The 20,441-nt window shown below is 35.1% G+C and overlaps 2 protein-coding genes across 5 annotated transcripts in view; one reads left to right on the top strand and one right to left on the bottom strand.

Moving 5' to 3' along the window:
• The window catches only part of LOC126911326 (uncharacterized), a 502,576-nt gene that overhangs the window by 422,392 nt on the left and 59,743 nt on the right, over positions 1 to 20,441 (bottom strand). The window contains exon 2 of one of the 4 annotated variants that reach the window (XM_050698002.1): positions 19,615 to 19,629. The exons of the other annotated variants lie outside the window; for them this stretch is intronic. The gene's annotated coding sequence lies outside the window, so the exon portion shown is untranslated. Of the gene's footprint in view, positions 1 to 19,614; positions 19,630 to 20,441 lie in introns of those variants that run through there. 4 annotated transcript variants of the gene reach the window in all.
• Positions 14,819 to 16,866, top strand: LOC118270609 (uncharacterized). The gene is made up of 2 exons (XM_035586290.2): positions 14,819 to 15,058; positions 15,796 to 16,866. Exons 1-2 carry the CDS (start codon positions 14,824 to 14,826, stop codon positions 16,593 to 16,595), a joined length of 1,035 nt encoding a protein of 344 aa, XP_035442183.2. The 5' UTR covers positions 14,819 to 14,823; the 3' UTR covers positions 16,596 to 16,866.

Below are 20,441 nucleotides of genomic sequence, written 5' to 3'. Positions count from 1 at the left end.
TTTGAAATCGGTTAATAAAAAGTCTATCAACAAAATATCTCTCGAAAATCGGAATAAATTTCGAGAAAAGCCGTTCATTAAAACCGTGGATTCATATTTCATGAGATCGGTATCTGAAATTACTTATTCTTTTATCGTGATAAGATTTCCTTGCCTTCCTAATGTAGACTTGTTCATCACTTTATATTGTGGCATCAGCGACGTCACGACGTCTCCAAGATGGTGGCGAATTGAGGAGAATATTATTATATATTTCTTGTTTATTATTTATCTATATCTATAATATAAAAATAAGTCGGGCTTTCCTTCCTGACGCTATAACTCCGGAACGCACAAACAGATTTTCACAATTTTGCATTTGCAAATTCAGGAAAAAAAACCCAGAGAAAAGCAGGAAACCAGGGAAAGTCATTTGTGGTATAACGGAGTTCGCTAGTCGCTGGGTTTGCTAGTCTATACATATAATCAAACCGTAGAAGTGTTAATTATGTACATTGAAAATATTAAAAAAAATATATTATCGATGACTGGTGTTTCGGGTGTCCATGGTCGGCGGCGATTACTTACCATTAAGTGATACGTATGCTCGTTTATCGGTTTATACTATATAAAAAAAAACCTACGACCAGCCACTGAACTACAGACGGAAGGGTTTTCTAAATTATCTCGTAGTCTAACTACGATTTCCAAACTGACTTTCAAGTGTGGGGATTACGGCAAAATCCCTGTTGGTAATGATTATTTAATATAAGTAAAGTCTATGCCTTACTCTTAGTATTAAATTGTAGTACACTAATATAAAAATGTAACAGACAGCTCAAAGTACAGTTCATTAAAACAATTCTAACTTTTACTATTGAACATTAAAGTTGAAAATCGAATAAAAATTCTATAGAATGTATAAAAGGTATTTGAATTAATTCCATTAAAATTTGTGCTTAATATTTTATCTTCATTCAAAATTCACTGGCTACCTTACACCGCCTCGTATTTGCCTCCAACAATAATGATATGTCAAACCGTCGAGATTTCCATTCATTCGTTCGTTCATTCTTTTCATTCACGAATGAACTTCAAACAAGATAAAAATTACGCCGAGGTGAATTCGTATTTGAATTTTTACTTTTTATTGTGATTTATTTTTGGTTCATGATTGTTATTTCAATTTTTTATGCAACTTTAATTTATGTAGGAACTATATGATTTAGGAAGAATATCGGAGTATGGAAAAACAAATATTAATATCATCTATGTAACATCAGCAGGCAAGTCTATTTTTATACACCAAGTATAAGCCAAGTACATTGTTCAAATCCACACTCTATGTTAGTACTGACTTTTTTTCGGAATACTGAAAGAACCTCAATAACATCTTACTCGACCTGAGAATTAAATCTGGGCTTCTGGATGCCCAGTTCAAAACAAGCTTCTTACGTGTGAGGGTGCGGGTCCGAAACCTAGAGACGACAAGTAACAATGCGACTTTATTCGAGTTACATGTCCATTTTCAAATTATTTAAACACCACTGGCAAACATTGAAGGAAAACATCGTGAAGAAACCGGGGCTTACAATTTCTAATTATAAGTTTAATCGCCATTCCGTATTGCCAAGTACGCGTGTTGATTAATGCTCAAACCTTCTACGTATATCACACGTAGTCGGAGGCCTTTGGTCAGTTGTGGCCACTTCTAATGATCTGTGAAATTACATAATATATACTGTATTGTTGTTATGTTTTAAATTAAACGACTTTAAATAAGATGACTTGTATTTTACTTTACATTTTACAACTGTTAATTATTTATTATATAAGTAGGTGCGACTGCACTCGACAGACACAAGAACGACAGTGGTCGTTGACCTCGGACATTAGTGACGGGGTAACACAAACTAATGTTACTAAATAGTGATGTAACATATACAGCTAAATTGTAAAACCACGAAGTTTAAAATTTACAAAAGAACTAAATCAAATAGCTATTGATGAAATACTGAGACGAGACCTTTATTTCAATTGCTACTGATGTACAGAATACCAACGTTCGTCCCAAGATTACTTACTTAATTACTTCAACTTAGGTTTGTCTTAAAAGCAAAACAATGTCTTCTTTAAATCAACTACTTAAACAGCTCTTAGAATAAAATGTTCAAATTAGTAGTTTCCAATGAGAACTGGCGACATACCGATTCAGTAGAAAACCCCTACATTTAGTGTCTGTCATTCTTTTTCAATTTGAAAACGTTGCCCCCTTATTAGGATTTTCTCTTGTGTCGTGGGTGCGTTTACAAACATACAAGTTCATATACACATGACACTGAGAGCCGGAACAACAATCTATGGATTACAAAAATAGTTGTTCCGTGCGAGAATCGAACCCGCGACACATTGCGCAGCAGCCAGTCGCCCAGCCACAGCTTCAACTATACATTCAAAAGAAGTCTTGATTGTACTATACATTTTTATTATTTATGTGATTGTTTTTTTTTTTGACGGGGGAAAATCATCCAATAATTTCTCCCGTCTTGGGCGAGGCAAGAGGGAGTGTCAGACTCTTACTGACTAAAAACCACCCCGTTCCTACTGCTGCTTTTCAAGCCGGAGCCCCGGTAACCCGCTAGGCAGTCCGCATCTCATGTCCACATTCCACGTGAAAAACAAATGTATAAAAGTGGTCCGTGACCAAGAAGAGGTTAGGAACCCGTGACGTAAAAGATCATTCTAAAATTATCTTAAAACGTAATAATATTACAGTTGTAAATCGAATGGCATAGAAAAGCCTACTATAATTCCTAGTTGGGTAATAACCATTCAAAGTTGTAACTTAGTTCATTCCTTTAATCTTTTGGATTTCGCAGACTTAAGATCCTTGGACCAAATTTATAGTTATTTAGTTATTTAGTTCACTAATTACTTAATTCTTAAGGGAATGTGACTAGATTTATAGATGAGCACTGTTTCATTTAGTTTTTTATCAAATCTTTATCGAAACGAATTTGTAATTGCTGGATTCTAAGGTCGTTACCGCAAAACACAAAACTGACATTAGCAAGGATAATTTTCATTAGGTTTTTATCGAAGAACAAAGTAAAGTGTGGGAGAGCCATGCTTCGGAACAAATGGGCCAACTTGACCGAAGTGTTACTACGGCCTCACAGAAAACCGACGTTAAACAACGATTGCGTTGTGGTTCGTTGTGTGAGCCAGAGGTCTAAATAACCACCCTTCCCAACCCTTCAATTCATAACCCCCAAAAAGCCGGCAACGCACGTGTTTCAAGTGTGTTCCATGGGAGGCGGCCAACTCGCCAGTTCAAAAGTATTAGGGTTAGAAACTTGGCTCTACACGGGATCTGATTACTTTTTGAAGTGCGAGCTATATGGTCTCGTCTTGGCAACATTTAACATGAAATGTTTTTGTGGGATTTCATTTCTTTTTGTAGGTTGCTTATGATAGAAAGATAAAATGAGCGACAAATTCACCTACTAAACTACTAAATTTATAAGAAAATTGGAAACGTAATCCTAATACTTTTTATCAATGAAAATTAAAACACTAGTATCTAAACCTTTACCTACTAAACTACTAACAATTCAATATTAGGCAAATGGTTTTTTTCTCCGCGATAGCAAACTTTTAAATCACCGAAATATTCCGAAAACTTTTCATTCAACGAGACAACCGTCAACGACGTCTGCCCTCGCGCGTCTGCCCGCGTTCGGGTGCCGCGCTCGCTGACGGGCCGATTATTTTTAGCTACTGCGCGGGGACGAGGGGGCAGGCGGCGGGCGTTGGCGCATACTATACTTACGATGCTTATGTTCAAAAGTATAGGTTGATTAATAAACACTTACCGAAGTGAAGTGTAGTAATATTATTCATATCTAAGTACTTATGGGTAGGATAATGTTTTGATTTGATGAAAAGTTTGTGTTCTATGTACTTGTGTATAATTTTCAGATCTCAAGCAGGAAATAGGGAATTAAGTTTCCCTATTTCAGATTTTTACCCCTCCGCGGCCGCATTCAGACCTCTAGCGTCAAAAGTTGCGGAAGTCTCGAACAAACTTTCACCCCCTAGTTTAAGGGGTTGGGGGGTAAAAGTTCCAAGTTTTAGGATTTTTTTGTTGTTTGGGTACTAATACTAGCTTACATACCAAATTTCAGTTTTCTAGGACTTCAGGAAGTACCTTAAGAATTTTGTTGATCATCAGTGAGTCGAGTGAGTGAGTGAGTGAGTGACGAAATCGGGGTATTTTAGATATCAATAAAATCTAAAGTATAAGAGCTATGCAATTGAAACTTTAGAGGTTTTTAAGTCTAACTGACATTATATCCTGAAAATTTTGTTTATCTGGTATAACCCAAACTCAAGTTATGAAGGTTCAAAAATACCGAAGCGCTTCGAAAAAGGTAGGTAGTGCCCTTGCGCTTCGCTTGGCTCGTCTTGGCGGGTCACTACCGTGCCCCCAGATAATGTCTGTGCTTGCATTAACTGTGGCAATTTTTCACCAGTTACCTTATGAAACCTAGCAACGCAACTTCACTTAACATCAGGCGAGATAGTGTCCAACGTCGACCCATCAAATGTAAAAAAGTCCCATTCTAACAATAATAGTATAGTATCAAAATATTTAAAACACACACAAATATTAAGATTTATCAATCCAAAGTAAGACAGCATAACTTGAGATCGAGGCAGTTGACTTGATATCCGCGAAAGTTCCCCACAAGGCCACTTTATAACTCTCTATTAAATGGAAAATTACACCACAGCCTTATCTCGCTAACTTACTTAGAATACAAAAGCCAGTCTTATATTCTTGTTATAAACTTTAGATAAAGTACAAATACTTAACATAGGAGATATAATAGGAGGGTCTATTAACAAGGAAAACTTTGCCAGCCGAAAATATTACGTACATAACTTCGGTGTGGAAGATAGTAGCTTGAACTCAAAATATTCTTGGGTTGATGATCTTTTCCATTTTTTGAGATTTTTAATGGCTGTTTTCTCCAATCACCCGGTTTTGAAGGGGGAAAATCATCCAATGAGCCCCACCTAAGGCGCCTTGGGCGAGGCTAGAGGGGAGGGACTCCAGACTCTTGCTGACTAAAATCCATCTCCATCCTAAATATGGGTACAAAATACATGGCTAATATTTAAAAAAAAAAAGCTACAAGACGGACATTAAAATAAAAAAAAACATCTATCCTATTCTATAAAACAATTGAGAAATGTAAAGGTTTTGAAACAAAACAGCCCGACAAAATTATTTTTGAGATATAGGAATCAGATAAAAGAATCAGCTATTTTACACTTAGTTAAACTCCTATGTAGAGGACAAAGCAGACTAAATAAAATTACTGATGAACTTAAAGATATTTTGGGCATCACTTCGCAAGAAATAAAATAGCCAGTATCTAAGGATATTATTTGAAAAAAACAAAAACATATCAACGAAGGAAAAAGAAAAAGCCATTCACAACTTTTAATACGCCCACTCCAAGGAAACGTTCTTGGCAAAAAGATTAAAGACACATATGTCTCCATAGTTCCATTTTAGGGGTCCACAAATAAAATTTACACATTCTAACCTTCATATATAATTCAGGGATCTCGTTGTATTGTACGGAATATACCTTTTTGAACGTGATATAAATTAATTTGGCCCACAAGCTGCTTAGTAATAAGGGTTCCGTAGGGGCTCGCGCTTATCCGTACAGAATATTTTGTCGTTAATCCCTAAATTAAATGTACCGTGATTACAGAATGGGGATTGCTAATATGTATGTATGTGGTGATATGCTCGTACATAATTAAGGAATTAATGAAATCGTGTCTTAACTTTTTTACTGATTGACTGCACGGTTGGCGCGGTGGATGAACAACTGGCTGCCGTGCAACGTGTAGCGGGTTCGATTTCTGCACGAAGCAACTCTTTGTGCGATCCACTATTTGTTGTTTCGGGTCTGGGTGTGATGTGTATGTGAAATTGTATGTTTGTAAACGCGACCACGACACAGGAGAAAATACTAATGTGGGGCAACGATTTAAAAAAAAAGACTATCGTAGAAATCAATTATTATGTTATCCGCTTACTGACGTAAATGTTTGACGAGGAACTCGACTAGTTTCAAGCCATGCTAGAGGCTCATGAGCAGCATTCCGTGACACACGACGTGGCGATTGTCGCTGAAAGTTATAATAACATTATTGCAGAAATAGTTTTTACTGGTTAAATAAGTAAGTGAGAATTTTAAATTTTATTAATAAGCTAAAACATTCTGGACCATTTTGTGAAAATTATTATTCAAATGTTATGACAATATCTAACGTCATTAATATTTAACACTGCGATAGTAGCGCCGTCTATCGTATCCAATGTAAAACATTCCAAAATCAACAACTACTAATTAATTAAAAATGAATTAAAAAAACATTGTCCAGCGGACAAAATTGTGAATCTAAACCATTTTCAGATCCCCTTGAACACACACAAAAAAAATCATCAAAATCGGTCCAGATTTTTGGCGCAAACGGAGATCGCCGAGCCGTAGTTTTGACACATTTTGTATGGAGCTTATGTCATGTACGGCTCGTAAGCAAATTTACCGATCGGTAGTTTATTGGAATGCGCCGAAAGAAAAGTTCAGTGACATACACACGTACAGAAGAATTATATATAGTCGGCGCAACCACATCAACTAATCAGAGAAAGTAGAATAAGTTTGGTTAATTCACTTGATTGTCCTGAAAATCAGTTTATTAATCATCAGTTGATTATTTTAAGTTTAATACGATGGTAAAATTAACGTTATCATTGTAATTTCAATACTTAACCTAAAACTTGTAAGCACGTGCTCGTGCGCCGAGTCCTATAAATACGCCCGCACTGTAGGCAATCGAGGCAGTTGCACTCCGATCGCCGTACAGTACGGACCTCTCTGGGAATTGAATAAACTAAGTATACAGTGCTCGTGAAGTTTTTCTAAGTCCCAAAATGGGTGACCATCGTGAGAACAACAACTGTGACGTCAGCAATGATGACGTCACACGTTTTTCAAAACACCACGTAGATTTCTCCTTCGTCATATATAATGATTATCGCAGAAATAGTTTTTAATGGTTAAATAAGTAAGTAAATTTTTTATCTTTAATATAAAAATAAGTCAGGTTTTCCTTGATGTTGCTATAACTCCAGAACACACGATCTGATTTCGACGGTTTTGTATTTGTTGGAAAGGTCTTGAGCAACGTGAGGTTGTAGTTATAGACTAGAAAATTCAGGAAAAATTAAAAAACGCCGGGCTTGCTAGTTTCTTTTTAAATATGTATTGATTTTTACAGAAATATAAACATTATATCACATTATTAAGGCTCAAATTCAAAGAAAGAGTAACTTAATTACATCGGTTTTCGTTGTCGTACATAAATTAAGTTTGTATAATTGAAAACTGGTTTTCCTTTGTCTGTGGTTCGTCAATGCGCCCAGTTGGCGGTTTGCGGTCACAACTTGAAATATTGTAGCGGTACTTGGTTACAAACAAATGGTAATACAAATAGGAACGTCTATTTCAATATATAATGTTATGTATTAAGTATACATTGACTGCACTTTTGGTGCGGTGGCTGGGCAACTGGCTGCCGCAAAAGCATTTCGATTCCCTCACGGAGCAACTTTTATGTGTTCCAAAAATTGTTGTTTTGGGTCTCCTTATTGCCACGACCCACAGATATGGGAACTATACCATTGTGAACTAGATTTAATTGCCTATCCACCGTACCTAATTTTATTTTTGTTCGCCGTAGGTAAGTGTCCCATACAAAAATGCCCGATGTTCTTTATTTTTAAAAACTACCATTGTCTACTTAAGAAACTACACTAACTGCCGTACTCAGAGTCATTTAATGGTAACTTAACCCAGTCCTTAGAAATTGCTTTTGATACAAAATCGTTACTGAGAAATACTTTAAGTAATCATTAAATATCTCTGAGAAGATTGAAGACACTGAGACACGATAAAATATATTGTGGATCACTCAATGAATTGCCCTTGGCAATAATCGAAGTTGTGAAAAGCTGTGTTATTGCCAGTCACTTAGCCACGACTACAACAGTTATCAAAAAAAAATTTTATCCGAATTAAAAATGAACAAGAATGCTCTCAGTTTGACTTGTATATAATTATGTATTTGTCCGTAATTATCTAGCTATTAAATGGAACGATTTAACGCAGTTTTTCATTTCGGTAATCAGACTATCAGCTGTGTTTTGTTCGGATAAATCCAAACTAGAAAAACTTCTATGTTTTTTTTTAATCTTGTCCATATGTCAATGTTTTAATCCTGTCCCCCATGTAATAGGGGGGTGAGTATGATATTTTATAAAATGTTTTATTGGCTAGCAACTCGAGGATTAGTTATAGAGCTGTTATTACTCTAGTTTCAAACTTGGTTTAGTTAAATTTAACAGTTGTTAAGCTGTAAAATATAGTTGTTATACTTCAGTTTCCATATTGCTTTTGAGGTCGGGTGGTATATAAACTTTGATGTCTGTAAATACATAGATATATAACCTGACGCCTATCTCCCGTGGGAGTAGGCAGAGACTGTGAAACGCCAATTAATTACTACGAATCTTAGATACCTCAAATTTCTCTTTCTCTTTATCTTTCTCTTTATCTTTCTCTTTCTCTTTCTTTCTCTCTCTCTTTCTCTTTTTAACTATTACTTTGTCTAATTTCTCTTTCTCTTTCTCTTTCTCTTTCTCTTTCTCTTTCTCTTTCTCTTTCTCTTTCTCTTTCTCTTTCTCTTTCTCTTTCTCTTTCTCTTTCTCTTTCTCTTTCTCTTCTCTTTCTCTTTCTCTTTCTCTTTCTCTTTCTCTTTCTCTTTCTCTTCCTCTTTCTCTTTCTCTTTCTCTTTCTCTTTCTCTTTCTCTTTCTCTTTCTCTTTCTCTTTCTCTTTCTCTTTCTCTTTCTCTTTCTCTTTCTCTTTCTCTTTCTCTTTTCTTTCTCTTTCTTTTCTCTTCCTCTTTCTCTTCCTCTGACTCTTTTACTCTTTAAAGTCTTTTTCTTTCTCTTTCTCTTTCTCTTTCTCTTTCTCTTCCTCTTTCTCTTTCTCTTCCTCTTTCTCTTCCTCTTTCTCTTTCTCTTTCTCTTTCTCTTTCTCTTTCTCTTTCTCTTTCTTTTTAATAAAAGGTATTCGAAATTGTCACTACCTAATGGTAGTCACAATTACTTCTTATTATTATATTAATCACCTCTTATTATTATAACACGTGGAAAACTTAACTGATATTCCATAAGCTAATTTAATTAACTGCACTCTGTTTTCATTTAAATCTATTAAGATTAAAGTCAAATCGCAACTAATTCTACTAATGTTATAAATGCAAAGTGAAAATTTGCATGTTTGTTTGTTACTCCTTCACGTCAAGACGACTGAAGGGATCGAGATGAAATTTGAAACATGGATAGATTATGGTTTAGAATAACATACAGGCCATTTTATATCCCACGAGCACACGAGCAAAGCCGCCGTAAGAAGTTAGTTTAATATAATGCAATTGGCATCAACTATCACCACTTGGAACAAAGCTTAACGATGCATTAACTTTATTACTGAGCTCACGTTGCCAGTAGTTTTATTTTACTTAGCTTGAACTAAGTAGGTTACACGTGTTTCTAGATTTTAGTTAGGTAGTACTAATGTTGCTGAGACCTTAATACGATACAGTCTTTGTATACTTTTGTCTTAGAAACTAAGGATAACATATTACATGTTCTTTTTTATGGTATAAGTCGGTAACGAGCAGATGGATCACCTGATGGTATGCAATCGCCGCCTCCTATGAGCATCCGAAATATCAAAAGCGTTACAAGTGCGTTGCCGGTCTTTTTGGGGTTAGGAATTTAAGGGTTGTTGGGGGATCAGAGATTTGGAAGATTGGGAATGAGGGTAATTGGGCTACCGGTAACCATAGCAACAACAGTTAAAAACATAACGCAAGCGTTGTTTCACGTCGGTTTTCTGTAAGGCGGTGGTATCACTCAGGTCGAGCCGGCCCATTTGTGCCGAAGCGTGGCTCTCCCACAGTTAAAAATAGTGTAGTGTTAATGTATTTATGTCGTAAACCTAAACAGTTTTAGTTATCTTATATAATTTTTTTAATATCTCATATCACATTATAATCATAATTATATTGTCATTATTTTTCAAGAAACGATCCTTCATTTTGTAAATAGAACGCGATTACTGCTAAGTGAATACTCTTTCTAATTAAGAAGCAAAGTCACTCTACAAATCATGCCAACTAATCACAAACATTAAACAGAACTACACCTAATAACCAAATGAAATAAAAGCTAAAATCACTCAACAAACACTAATAAAACGGCGCAACATTGAAACAAGACCAACATTAATCCCATTCAGTCGAACAACTTTCTCTATAACACATAAACACATTTGCCTTCATCTTCCACCGAACTTGCCAAGTAGCCAAGGTTACGAATGTCACGATCGACGCCAAGACCTTCAAGTTCATGGTTCATAACAGCTTCGAAAACTTGGCAAGGCACAAAGGCGCCAGTCTGTCTCCAAACGGCGACGTATAGACGATTGGCCGTCAAGCCATAAATCCAGTATAAGTTGAACTCTCGTAGCAAATAATTTGTAGGTGAAGCGAGTTCAGCTTATATTAGATATGTATTATGAAGTGCTGCCTAAACAGGGCATGGCATTTTCGTTTCATGGACAGAATAGTTGTTGAGTATTTTTACATTATGTTTGAGTGTAATGACAGGTCTTGCTGAGGGTTATTGAGTAAGGATATATCACGCTAGTTACAGCTAAAGAGGTTACTAGAATAGGGACGATGACGGGGTATGAAGATTTGTAATCTGAGTAGTTCATCATACGATTTTATTTATTTGGTCATATAATATAACAATAATTAGATAAAACGAATCAAAGTATAGGAATGGAAGCAAATACGTCATTTCTACGTATAAAATGTACCTAGACCTGACGTTAAGGGAATCGATATGTTTATAATCGAAAGTATTTATTTCCGTAAGTAACGAAAAAATATGTGTCAAATATTTTAAAATACTTAATCTACAAGACGGACATTAAAATAAAAATTAGTCATCTACCTTATTGTAATATACCTATTAGGTATACCTATTTAGATTTTTTATTGTAGATATTATGTGCGATAAGAAATCGACGAAGCCCATGGACACTATTAAAATGGTTTAATAAAAACCGTAAAAAAAATAACTAGGTTCCTTTCAAAAAATGCAAAATAAAATGCAATATTATTATTGTACATAGATAGTTATTTATCATAGTATAAGTATAATTGTGTATATGTCCGACATAGATATATATACTTATCATTTCCCATTTTAAATATCTATTATGTTCCATGCACCCGCCTGTTATGTTATCTGCACCACCCAAGGGTCAGACAGGCAGAAAATGCCAACGGCATTATGTCCACCCATGTACTTGTGCATAAAGATTTTTAAATAAATAAATAAAAGGGACTTTAGTATGCCTAATTATTGTAGGGACGATGTCCATGTCACTTCCAACAAATCTACACTTGGAGTGAACTAGAATATCTAATGAGAGAACAGGACGAAAAGGTCGGGTGTCTCTGGGTAACATTTACATACATAGTTCAAAATATCTGCTGAATTTTCAAGAAGGACACTTTAGTAAATAATTAAGCGTTTTAGTCAAATATCCGACTCAACCGGAGTGATACCACGGCCTCACAGAAAACCGACGTGAAACAACGCTTGCGTTGTGTTTCGTTGTGTGAGTGAGGTTATTGGAGGCCCAATTCCCCCCTTCCCAATCTTCCCAATCCCCGATTTCCGAACAACAACCCTTAAATTCCTAATTCCCAAAAAGCCGGCAACGCACTTCTAACGCCTCTGGTGTTTTAAGTGTCCATCTGCGGCGGCGATTGCTTACCATTAGGTGATACGTCTGCTCGTTTACCGGCTAAAAAAAAATTAAGCGTTTTATTCAAATATAATTATGACAGCCTCTAACTAGCTGTGTAAAGTTATTATGTAAATACATAAGTTTATGTATTTACATAAAAAATTGTTACTTTTAAACTTTTTAGGTGGGTGCATCTTTATGATGAGCTTTTGTGGATTTTGTGTAAGTGACAAAGGCGTGAAGTCTAGGAATTGTAATTTTATAATAATTCCTGATGGGTATAACCTGGGTCTCTTCAAAGCCCGGGTGAATAGGTTGCTTATGCGCAGACGTGCTCAATCGTAGCCCGCATCATCACTTACCATCAGGCGAGATAGCGGCCAAACGTCGGCCCATAAATGTAAAAAAAAAATGTGTGCAATGTGCAATTGAACCCGTACACATATAACGTATATTTATGGGAGATACACATAGGATAGAAGTTGTTCTGGTGTCCTTTTACACTAGGGTGGAGCGAAAAAATCTTTTTCTTAATTTGAAGTTTCCTGTGTTTTCAAACATTGACCCATAGTAATAGAAATGTTCATGCAAAATTACAGCTTTCTAACTCAATATCTTGAGGTGGCGCATTAGGTATGAAGTTTGAAAAAAATTACAAAAGTAGAGTTACAAGCAAATATTTATTTCTAACTATATTACCATATATTTAAATGAATTTAAACTTTAAACCACTAGAATAATAAAATACTATATGAAATTACCATAAAAATAAAATTTTGATGTTCAGTATCAGAGGTTCCAGTTTCATCATTTTGGCAAAAATACTGAGATTTAGTGTCAAAAATAGGTATTTCTTGCCTGGATTTTATTTTATTACGGATGAAACCATTTCTATCATCGGGTCCACAAACAGATGCCGAAGCCTCCGTTATACGTTTGACACACCTTTCTACTGCTTGAGGAGACTCGACTAATTATTATGATTTGATAGAATTGGCGAAAAAAAGATAACAGAACCTCCTGTAACAATGAAATACAGCGACTCGGAAATCACTATAATGATTGCACCTGAAGGTAAATTGATTGAAATTGAGAAGTATCCTTGCCACACTCAAACAGTAGAAAGGTGTGTCAAACGTATAGCAGAGGCTTCGGCATCTGTTTGTGGACCCGATATATTTTGCAGCAAACTCATCATATTATCGCTTCTTAATTTCATGACATCGCATAGATTGAGTTGTCATCTTATCTACAGAACCAATGTACATTTTGCGCTCATTTCGTTGATCTTTTAAGAAGTTTTCCTCAGCAGCAGGTGCTTTAGTCACACATTTGCATACTTCTCGGGATAAATGTTTACGTGGTGCGATATAAAAAAATATTTGTAGAATATCTGCTTATTGGCGTCATTGCGTAACCTTTCACATATTTGTACTTTTGAAAGTACAAAATAGACAACCTAGACACGACTTGTTGATGGATAATTGTAGAGATAGATGCCTTATTCTATATCGCTTTATTATCGAAAGTCAAAGTCAAAATTATTTATTACAAATAAACCGGGAAGCCACTTTTGAACGCCAAAGCAAATATTACAATGTAAACAAAACAAAATGTCTGTCTGTCTGTCGGTCAGTCCTCTAGTTGCTCTATTTGGTCGTTCCAAAGTGTAGATTCGTACGGAGAAGAACGAGCAAGAAACTCCATAGGTCTTTTTCAATCAGGTTCTCAATACAATACTTGGTTAAAAGCAATCATTTCACATATTTCTTCTAAGGATCCTTTCCATCATTCAACTCTAACATATTGTTTTTTATCTATAAATAGTGTTTTATCACGTCACAATATGTAGGTAACATAAATTATCATTTAATTTGAATGGATCGCCAAGTAAAGGACATCGCAAGTATTTACCCGTTTTAGGCATTTTTTAATAAAATTTACTTAACTTTGGGACTATTTTACAACTATATATTAAAGTTTTATAAGATAATACTGTATTTGCATACGAGATAACACTTAGTTGAAGTTAAAAACAGTAAATTTGTAAGCATAGCATATAAGCACAACTCTTTTTTGTGGGTGGTCTTATAAGTAAAAATATGATTTTTTTAGAAACTATTTCCTCGGTGCGCCACCTGAAAATAATGTCGTAGAGCTTTGATTTTTTGCATAAACAAAGCTTTTACATATGGTCACCAATTAATAATACAGGACAAAAGAAAAGACAAAAAATTTTTTTTTTGGTATGTTTCACTCCACCCCATTTTACACCGTGTAAACCAAAATCTGCACGCACCTATGAAATAAATTTTGTAACGCCATAAGGTATACTATTTTTACGATCTTTGATTTATAGTATTCGAATTTTTACTGTACGTTACAATAGAGAGTGTTAAAAAAATACGTTTAAAAAAACCGCCTTTCAAAAACTAAAAACCCTAAACTAAAAACCTTAAACGAAAAACAAAAAAAAAATTACTATCATTGTACTGCCTGTGTCTACCCACTGCTTGTTTAGAAGTCGGTGCCACAACCTCACAAAATATAACTTACTGATACTGCCTATACCTACATTGTATAATAATATATGTATCTGCTTAGGTTTTAATATAATTTTGTTTAGTACTTGTGGCACCGACTTCTAAACTAGCAGTGGGTAGACATCATCATCGTTCAGTCATCATCCCGATTATTTAATTATTCAAACGAACTAAAGTATTCGGTGTCAGACTCATAAAATTTGGCATTATTTACAAAATAATAAATAACTGAGCCTTGTTTACAAACCTTCAGTGTATAAAACGAAGAACATTTACATTGAGCATTCAGTTGAGTTTTGTATTGCAAGTAATATCAATGAAATCTGTATTTGTTTGGTGCATGTTAAGCAATATATTAAGTGATGTGTCGGGATATTGGGATACTGGAACCACGACGCTTGAGTATAAGAGAACAGACACGGTTCCAAGACAGTCTTTCTTCAGATGGCAGATTACCCAGCCCGAGTACTTGTCAGCCTACTTCTATAATTGGGATTGGCCAGAAATCCGAAGGCGCAGAAGACTTAACGTTGTAGCTGGAATATCTATAGGTGAAGAAAATATTTCATTGTGAAAAGTACAAAGTATTTGACTTAAAATCGCGGATAACTCACGTAAATTAATGGAGAAAAGCTACAGCTAGTTTCGAGTTACAGGAGAGCCTACTAGGCTGCACACTGCGCGACGTCGCCGCTGAAGCCATGATGGAGAGTGACTCTGTAACTCGAAACTAGTAGAGTTTTACTCCATTAATTCACATGAGTAAACCGTGATTTTTAGTTAATTTAGACATACGTCTTACAATACTCATTACAAAAACAAAGTATTTGCTTTAAAATCCATTTCCACTTCTATATTATGTTAACATTACTTCATTCAAATTAAATTCATTCAAAAAAAAATTTAAATTCATATTATTGCGAAAGTTTGTGTGGATGTTTGTTCCGCAATCACGTCATTATGACTGAAAGGAATAGAATTTGAAACAGCGGTAGAATATTGTTTGAAAAAACATGAGCTACTTTTGCGCTGCGGACAAACCCTGATAAAAACATAATAGTGAACATACATACTTAAGTAAAAACTAGTTTCTGCCAGCGGTTTCGCCCGCGTTCCCGAGATAATTAATTCTCCATGTTTTATTTTATTTCAGACTGTTTGACTGATTTTACCAAGTACGTCTTTTGTGAAAGAACAAAAAACATGCATCCTTCCATATAACCTCAACAACCTTTGCTTTTATAGTATTAGTAGGAGTTTATAAAAATGTGCATTTTTTTCTTTTTAGATATGCTCAACCTTGGAGTTGCTTCATTACTAAATAAAAGGACATTAATCACAAGCGCAAACTACCTTGATCCGTGGTTAAATAGACAAAGGGATTTACGTATTTGGGCACTGGGCCGACAGGGGGATAATATAAGTCCATACAGGTACAGGGTGTGGAGAGTCACAAGGTTATTTCCAAAGAGTTTGAATCCCGAACATTGGCATGGCCCTCGAGGAGTGCACTCGCCGCGACACGATGTCTCCATAATTCATAGTTTGGACATGATATACTTGTACGGCACCCCGCCTCGGAGATACCATTACGCTTATAGAACTTTCTTGATGGGGAAACATAGTGAGCTAGGCACAGACCTCTGGTTCTCCGGCTCTGGTTACGAATATCACACGCACGTTCGTGAAAACTATAAAATATTCTTCGGTTTGGTGACAAGAGACACCGTCGTGGATTGTTCAAAGTATTTACCAAAATGGTGGGGCAAATTTATTTGTTTTAAAAATCTACATAGATATGTTGGAGTGCCGAACGGAGGTGGGCTGTATAGTTCAGATTGGATTACTGGTATAGGATGCTTCGAGATTCGTTACAATCAAGATAAGATTATGGTTTTTACCGACTTACGATATTACATGGATTATGTACATCTTCAAGCTTTCCTCTACTCTGGTCAGTACTATGAGTATGCTTACCCCCAATGGGGAGCTCGATACGGGACTTTTTACGATTCAAATTATAATGACCCATATATTCCATGGTGGATGGTACAAGAAGATCAATATCCTTTAGGCAAAAAGAAGTAATATTTTAAACTTTACTAAAATTAAGCGGTTAGATGCATGAGCATTTAACAGCCGTAGTCAGAGACATTAAACGGTTACTTAACCCAACTCTTAACGATTATTTACGGAACAAAATCGTTGCGAAGGAAAAGTTTAAGTAATAATTAAAAATATCTCTTAGTACGGCAGTTTGATTGTACAAAATATTTGTTTTTAACTGACAAAACAAAAGGATGTTCACAGTTTTATCCAGTGTTACTCTATGCATAGTAATCTTTATAATTATGTAAATAACATCATACTTCAGACTCCGGGGTTCTGTACTAGAAATACTACAGTTGCAACATTATACAGATCTCGCTGGGACTCCAGAAGAGACCAGGTTTCAAATAGAGTCAAAGACATTCTCATAGTCCACAAACGCCAGACATTTTTTTGGGTAAATCTACCAATGTCCTCTCTCAACATGAGCGAGGCGAAAGGGTGTATCAGACTCTTACTGGCTAATAACTACAATGTTTCTACTCCTGCTTTTCGAGCCGGAGCCCCGGTAAACCCACTAGGCAATTCGTAGCTCCGGATCAGGTATCAGCCCTACTGGGGCCCATCTGTAGTAGAAACGCTAGGTATAAGGGTAGACTTTTCAGTCTTCTGTGTAATTTGCCGCATTGTACGAAATTGATATTTGATCCTATTCTTTTATGCTATAACGAACGCGGGCACAGCCTGTCGCTGGCAAAAGCTAGTATGCCTGTAAATAAAAGCAATAATGGATGATGTAGTCAGAAACAGATGCGAAGACTTGGCTGAATTGAATCAGCAGAACGTATAAACTGTGGCGTCGCTCATTTTTAACTAGGTCATTATACAAAGATTGTCGCCTAATGCCCGTCATCATATTGTGCCTAGGTAATTCGAGCCTCAGAGAGCTACACGCTAACGGATCATTAGGAAATGTAAAGGTTTAGGTACGTGCGCTGTTTTGTGTTATTATCTTGTATTATAAAACAATGATTTTCATTTTTTATTTGTATTTGCTATTTTTAATGTTCAGTGTTTTGGAGATTATTTAATTTTAAATTATTGTATACTACTTCAAGATTAAAATATCTCAAACTCACATATTTAAATAAATAAAAAGTGGAACGAAGTAATAACATTGTAAGTTATAAAAATAATGAAATTTACAAAAATACTATCATTGGAACTTGACACGGGATATTTACGATATTTATTTATGTCTATGAGTTTCCGATATTTCGGCACTGTTGCATTAATTTTCATTCCATCTCAAGTTCTAATGATAGTATTAGTGACCATATCAGTTTAAAAACGTTTACAAAACTAGGACCCAGAAACCTTTATTACGTGCAACATCCACAGTCGTCATATTAGTGTAATTTATTGTAAAATGCAAGGCACAGTAAGATTAACATACATAATACATATTATGTACATGTGAGTTCAAGCAATAAAATGAGGTATCAGCGGTACTTCAGAAAATGCCGTATTATCTCCTTTACATACTCTGTGATACTGCACACCGACCCTCAGAAATCAATACAGAGGTAAATGACCGTGCTAAGCCCGGGGTGCAAGAATAATGCCAAGGCCAACACAACCACCTATTACTGCTACACATCTCCACAAACCAAGGAACGCTTGACTTCCCCCACATTGTATCTTAACTTCTAACTTAAATATTGTATAAATTCTAACTTCGCCTAATTCAAATTAAAATTTTGTAACAAAAAGATTCCTTTTATAATGGAAAATTAGTTTTGCATAAAGTTATTATTTAAATTAAAACTAAAATTTAAATAGTGAGTGCGTTAAAAATAAAAAACCAATGATGTCAATGTTACTCAAAAATTGATTTGAAAACATCACTTCAGGTTTTCTACGAGAAAAAAATACTTTCTTTTTTATTACTTTCTTACTTTGCAATAAATCACCGTATGGAAATGAATTTTATTGTCCACCATCAATATCTACTACAAGTAAAACTCACTCTAAACTTTTTTATTTTAGTTGTCCGCCTCACGTGTAATGGACTATAGATATCGTAGAAGGGAGTTGGATATTTGTATCCATATAGAATATTATTATAAGGAATTTAGTCAGGATTAGGATGACTTGTAATTAGTAAAGGATATTTAAACACGTGATTCTACTCATGATTACAAACAACTTTCCCAAATAAACTATTTTTGTGTACTCATTAGTTTTATTTGTATCACAATAACAAATCAACAAAATTTCTTTACCACGAGCGCGTATAGTTCCAAAATACCTACTAGTCTTCCTATAACGTGGGCGCCATCGCCTCGCTGCTAACAGATGGTCATGAGAAAGCACACACAAAATTACCAGTCACCCTGTATAGTCAACATTAATAAAAAGTAATATAATGTTGTGCAGACTTGCAGAGATAAGGACATTTGGACTGCATATTATTATTATGTACCTACTTTTTGTTTCAATGTCATTAAATGAGTTTAAAGTTTAAAAGTGTTCTTTTGTAGCCAATTTACAAAATTAAATTCATAGTTTTATTATTTTATTGTTTCAGTTTAGATTTAAGCGATCAATTTTGACAAATTTCTTAAAATAAATAACTATTATGCAACAGTAAAGGAGTGGAATTTTCTTTTTCCTTGTGGAAAACTTCATTGCAAGTCGAGACATGATGTCCAGAGATTGACCTTGGTTCTTATTTTTGTTTTCCCCGTCGTCATGGTAACGGTCACGTATTGAATGGTTCTTGTTATTTATTGCTGTTATACTTGAAGGATACCGAGAGTCAAGGTGACTTACAGATTGGCTTGGGTACAGGGAACAGTTTTATTTATTGATAGATGGAGGGACGCAAAATGTTGTTCGTTTGCATCAATTTGTTGTGAGAAATAAAGCTTTAGAAAGTAATTTGGCTAATTAAATAAGTTAATACATTAAGTTTTAGTGGGACATACTAAATTAATTTACTGATAGAGAGATTTAGACATAATAACCTAAGACGTAATAACATTATTGTGGTATTGGCTTACTCACGTAACTGTTTGACGAGGAACTCAATTAGTTTCAAGCTAAGCTAGGGGCTCATAATCATAAGCAGCATTCCGCGACACACGACGCGGTGATTGTCGCACTACTAGTGCTAGTAGCAGTAAGTCAATTAACTATAGAAATTAATAAAAACACACAATTTATTAGAATTATCGGGATATTTTTGGGTTGTAATTTCCTAGCAAATAAAATTTAATATAGAATTTAAAAATTTAATAGGTTTCGATTCCCTTTCGTTAAAGTACTACTGAGTTTGTTTCGGTTTTTCGAAGAATTTATTTCTCTGTATTAGCACGGAGTCTGGAATTGTGCCCAGTATATGGCAATAGACTCACCCCTTATTACATGAGACTTATAACACAAATGGTAAAAAGTGAGTATACATTATACAGAGGCATTACGTGCAGTGATGTGCATTTCGGGGATAAAAGAAGTGTTTGGATATAACAGTGGTAAAGGGGAGATTTTTTCAAGTATTTTCGCTAGGAACTGTACAAACACAGGTAACCATTTTTACGTAAGAAAAAGTTGAACCTCTAAGCGTTCTTAGTTAATTTACTTCGGCTTTACACTTTCGGGATAATCACGATTCGGTAAGTTCGAAAATTAGTTTTCCCTGAAACTTTTCATTGTATTGCAAATACCTGGACAGAATTTTGAGATTTATTCAGCAAGAAAAATAGTATAATACATATAAATTAAAAGTACGCAAATTATTTTTGCATATTTTCATTTAAATGGTTTTACGTTAATAGTACGGTGGTGATTAATTATATTATCGTAGGTACTATTGATATGTAT

The sequence above is a fragment of the Spodoptera frugiperda genome, chromosome 13, assembly GCF_023101765.2.
Source record: "Spodoptera frugiperda isolate SF20-4 chromosome 13, AGI-APGP_CSIRO_Sfru_2.0, whole genome shotgun sequence".
Lineage (NCBI taxonomy): Eukaryota > Metazoa > Arthropoda > Insecta > Lepidoptera > Noctuidae > Spodoptera > Spodoptera frugiperda.
The sequence above is the reverse complement of the archived record's forward strand: the minus strand, read 5'-3'. Positions and strand labels throughout refer to the sequence as shown.